Source organism: Antrostomus carolinensis, unplaced genomic scaffold, assembly GCF_000700745.2.
Source record: "Antrostomus carolinensis isolate BGI_N321 unplaced genomic scaffold, ASM70074v2 scaffold39035, whole genome shotgun sequence".
Lineage (NCBI taxonomy): Eukaryota > Metazoa > Chordata > Aves > Caprimulgiformes > Caprimulgidae > Antrostomus > Antrostomus carolinensis.
Window position 1 is genome coordinate 1,975 of NW_010319087.1, and position 4,988 is coordinate 6,962.

Below are 4,988 nucleotides of genomic sequence, written 5' to 3' on the forward strand. Positions count from 1 at the left end.
GTTTTCCTTCAGAGGTAACCTTTAATAAAGCAGCAGACACTGTGTTTTTAAGAGCTTCTGTTCCAAGAAAAAGGAGTAGGAGGGGTAGAGGTGCAGATAGGGTTCTGCAGGGGGAGACAGTAACAAATAGAGGTTTAGTAAAATCTAGGAATCTAGGCAATCTAGGAAAAATCTGTGGGAAAGTTCACATAAACCACTCTTGCTTTTGAAAGCTCTGCTCCACATCACAGCTTTGAAACAGACCGAGGTTAAAGATCAGACCTCAGTAAGGACAGGAACATAAGGGCTTCTCCTCCTCACTAGCGTAAATTTGAAATATTCACTTTGCCCAACATTTCTGTTGCCCTAAGTGAGGCTTTCTGTAACCAATGTAAATGAGAGTAGGCAGTATAGCTGCTTGTATTGGTGTGAAAGCTTTTCCCTCAGAATGATTAAGGAGAGTAGACAATTCACAACCCTCAGCTGGAATCCTCCACTCCCTTCCTACATTGCGCATGGTGATTAGTTCCAAGTGTATATTAAACAGGGTCTCTCTATGTACAGAAGTTTATTTTTTAACAAACTTTTTTTTTTTTTTAGAGAGTTGTTATTTTTTCCACCTGGAGGCACAGGATACCCAGCGTGAGCAGCACACCTGAGTTTGCACACTGTCTCTTTGCCCAGTGGCAAGTTCTCTGGGCTTTGTGTCTGGAAAGGCATGACGACATCACAGCAGTTTCGGGTTGTCGTTTAGCCGAAGGCTGGAATACATTCCCACGTGCCGGACCAGGTTGGGTTCCACCACGTAGGCGTTCTCCCCCTTGGTACGCAGCAGCGAGTAGAGGGCAATATCCTTAGCAAAACCCTGTCGACAGTGCAGCCCCCTCAGGTAACCTAAGGCACGGTGGGCAGAAGGAGCGGAGAAGAGCATGGCAGGCGTGCAGCACTCGGTGACCGGCACGATGTTATAGAGCGTGGGGGCCAGCCGGCGCAGCTCCAGCATGTAATGCCGTCCCACCAGCTCTGACAAAGCCATGCTGTACAAAGCAAAGAACAAGACAATGGGCCAACTGAGGCTGGGCCGCCCAGTTGCCCAGGAGTACACATAATTCAGCACGGGACCCAGAAACATGCCCAGACCTAGCCACTCGAGGATTCTCATGGGTTCAGGGTTGAAGTAGCGCTGCAGCCTCTCGGGATGGTAAAGCTTGAAGTAGAGTGCGTCTCTGAGGTATGGTTTGGAGAACCGGGCCAACAAGAGGTGCTGCAAGACAGCGAATATCTCCTCCTCCGGCACGGCATCATCTTCCACTACAAGGACATATTCTGGGTTGTACGTCAACAGCGACTGCTCAAGGCAGAAGACGTAGTCCTGCTTCTCCTTCTCAAACTGGTTCACTCTGGGGTCAGGGTTCTCCCCCGTTTTGTCACGACTGACCATAGGAAAGAAGCTGCTCAGCAGCCTGACATCCTGATGGCTACTGGGGTCTGACTCCACATTACAGAGGAGGATGCGGTGGCTCCGGCAACGTGCACCACATTTCTGGAGGAGGCGGTGGAAGTGGGAGGCCACTTGCAAGACATAGTGGAAATCATTTCGCCTCTGCACAGTGATAATGGTGACCAGCAGCAAGGGCTGGAAGGCGTCACTGCCGGAGGCTTCAGAGGCGTTTGGTATCTGCAGCTTCTCAAAGTAATGGAGGGCAGCCTGGCCCTCCTGCCGGTTCTGCTCCAGGAACTCCTGGCTCATGGGGTTCAGGTGCCAGCGCCGCAAATAGAAGTAAGAGTGTAGGAGCCGGTGGCAAATCAAAGGTGCAAGCACACCAAACGTCACCACAGTCAGTGTGAGGAGGTGGATAAAAGGACTGGACCAACGGCACCACCTCCCACTGAGCTGCCAGGCTTGGTGTAACATGGCTGCTGCAGAAGGAGGGCACCCCTGCTCTGCTCATGCCCTCATTCCTTCACTTTCGATGCAGCCTCCCGAGATTGCAAGGGACAGTGTCTGCCAAACCTGCACAATTTGTCCAAGCCTAGGGAGGAAGAAAAAGGACAGTTAATGAAACAGGAACTGTCAGAGTGGGAAGATCGTGATTTGAGAAAATGGAAAGCTGAGGGCTGATCACTGAGTAAGCCAAATAAAAGGGGCCTGATGAGTCCTTTGTGGTGGGGGCATCACAGAATTGTCCTGGGAGGCTGAGGAAAGATGAGCCAAACTTAGTGTCCAGCAAAGTGCCCCTAAGGCCTTTTCAGCATGTAGGAGCTGTGACCTGACTTAGCTAGACAGGACTTTGTCGTGTCTGTTACTGTGCCTGAAATGCATAGAAAACAGGCAACGTGGATGCAGGATGTGTGAAAATCCCTTTCTGTTACAGGCAGAGAACTTAGATACCACTATCTGGTCACAGTGACATAACAAGACTTGGGTCATAGCCAAGAACCAAAGCCAGACCTCTTATATCTTAGCCTAGCACGTATTTGAGAGATAAACTTTTACCTCTGTGGAATGACAGATGCTTCCCTTCTGTTGCTCACACGCTTCCAAACGCATGCTTTTTCACTTTACTCCCCAGAGTGTGAAGCAAGATAACAAAGATACCAATTTACCTCCCTACAGGCATGTGTACGCTGTCATGTGTACACCAACTGCCATGTGTGTGTGTCTCTCTCAGATGTCTCCTCCTCTCTAGACCCTGTGAAATACCGTCACGGTAAGATTAACAAGTTGCAATTGAGCCATTGACTCATATTTGTTATTTAAAAGTTTGTGATTTAAAATCTTATGCTTTTAATTTAAAACTGAAACATTTATAGAAATATACGGATTTTTTGTATACACACATACACAGTTTAAGCAAACATCCACCTTCACAAAAATTATTTTTTTGCCATATTTGGCTTTTCTGTTCTGCCATGAACACCTAACAGCCTGGCTGTCAGAAGCTTACACAAAATCAGGGCAATTAGGCTGTTTAGATTAATTCCCTTGTGCCAGAAATTTCCCTTTTTAATCTACTGTTTGACTCTCCCTTATATTTTTCATTCTCTCTCTCTCTCCTTACAAACTGAGTTATGCATGGCACCCCATGACATGATAAGCTGGATGACTGTGCCCCATTCATTGAAGAGTTTCTGCCTTTTTTAACCTTCTCCCTTCACCAAGTTCTGTTCATCAAATGGTGCTTCCAGACCAAAATGTTACCCTTTTTTCCTTCTCTGCACTGTTGTCTGAAGCAGCCTAAGCAACGATGTGTCGATGGAAAGAAATCAGGACCATGGCTTTTCTTCTCTGCCTCAGATGAATGGACCATGTAGAAGAAATTACTCAAGAGGACACTGAGCAGAGTCTAAGTCTGGAACGACTTCAAAACTTTCTTTATTACCATATTCACAGATTTTCTGTATTTACTGTTACAAAACAACTTCTTATTGCTATATGACAATCTGACAATCTTATATTAATCTTATACCAAGATTAATGGAAAATATACAAGAGTTATTCCAAATATTTATTACAGATCTGGCACTTCATGCTCTGAGATCTCAAACCATCCTTGGACAGACTGTGGCATCAGTGTTGTGAATCTTGTGATTCAAGAAAACACAAGACTTCAAAGATTTAGTGTAACTAAACAGATGTAGCAAATTTACACGCTGGTGCATAAGAATCTGCAGTGTCTTCCCATAAAGGGTTTTTTTTCCTTTCTGATTACACAATCCTATTTCACAGACACTGCACTGTATTGCATCAGTGGACCTTGTGAAGGCTTTAAAGTTGATGGCTGCATTTCAGCCACCAGATCGAAGCCATGAACATGAAGACCTGAAATCCACCAGATACAAAGACCTGGCATGTAAATGCATTTATTAATCCAAAATCCAGGGCTTTCCTTTTTTCTCATTTTCTGCTAACCAGTCACAAACGTTAAGGGAACACACAAATGCTGAACCATATTCTACAACTCACGCTGGCGTACTTTCCAGCCTCCTCTTAATATGAGCAGCATTGCTGGCGTGCTCAGGGACATGGTTTAGAGGTGGAATTGGCAGTGTTGGGTTTATGGTTGGACTTGGTGATCCTGAAGGTCTTTTCCAACCACTATGATTCTGTGATTGTTGCTGAGTCAGCCTCCAAACTTGAAAGTGAGGACCACAGAGGGAAAAGGAGACAGAGAAAAGCTAGAAGGTAGTTTAGTTCTCAGGGAGTGAAGAAACTTAGAATCATAGAATGGTTAGGATTGGAAGGGTCCTAAAAGCTCATCCAGTTCCAACCCCCCTGCCATCAGCAGGGACACCTTCCACTAGACCAGGTTGCTCAAAGCCTCATCCAGCCTGGCCTTGAACACTTCCAGGGAGGGGGCATCTACAACTTCCTTGGGCAACTTGTTCCAGTGTCTGACCACCCTCACAGTGAAGAACTTCTTCCTAATATCTAATCTAAACCTGCCCTCTTTCAGTTTAAACCCATTTCCCCTTGTTTTGTCATTAACTGCCCTTATGAAAAGTCCCTCCCCAGCTTTCTTGTAGGCCCCCTTCAGAAACTTACTTTCCATCTCCATGCTGGAGAGCTGAGCTACAAAAATGATGAGCCTGCAGTGAGCTCTGCAGCTCTTGGGATAGACACTGGAGCATTAATAATTTCCACCCACGCCTTCTCTCCTTCATGCTGTGTTCTGCTGAAAAGGGGGAGGTGGGTGTCATGTCTTCCCTGCAGCAGCAGGAACAGGTGGCTGGTGGCCAGCATCATTAGATGAATCAAAGGGAAGGTTGCCTGAGGTCTTGCTCTTCTGCAGCCCATGCTGCTCCAGGGTCAGGCTTACTTGTACCATGAGAAGGGACTCCCCAGGTCCCTTCGAGTGGACTGCCCTTGAGTCTGCTGCGTGCTGGGAAAGCTGTGCTGGGACTCCATCTACTGGTGTCCCAGCTCGTGGTACAGCACCATCCTCTCAGGACGCATCTATCTCCTCCTGCCATACAAGGCAGTAGGCAACTCTGAGAAAGCACAGCCA

At 46.8% G+C, this 4,988-nt stretch overlaps 1 protein-coding gene across 1 annotated transcript; it reads right to left on the reverse strand.

Moving 5' to 3' along the window:
• Positions 1 to 706: 706 nt before the first annotated feature.
• PGAP4 (post-GPI attachment to proteins GalNAc transferase 4) lies at positions 707 to 1,894 on the reverse strand. The gene has a single exon (XM_010169160.1). The coding sequence runs from the start codon at positions 1,892 to 1,894 to the stop codon at positions 707 to 709; it is 1,188 nt and encodes a 395-aa protein (XP_010167462.1).
• Positions 1,895 to 4,988: the final 3,094 nt, after the last annotated feature.

Bases quoted from the DNA above. Each gene is read 5' to 3' on its own strand.
- PGAP4 (XM_010169160.1), bottom strand. From the start codon at position 1,894: ATGTTACACCAAGCCTGGCAGCTCAGTGGGAGGTGGTGCCGTTGGTCC.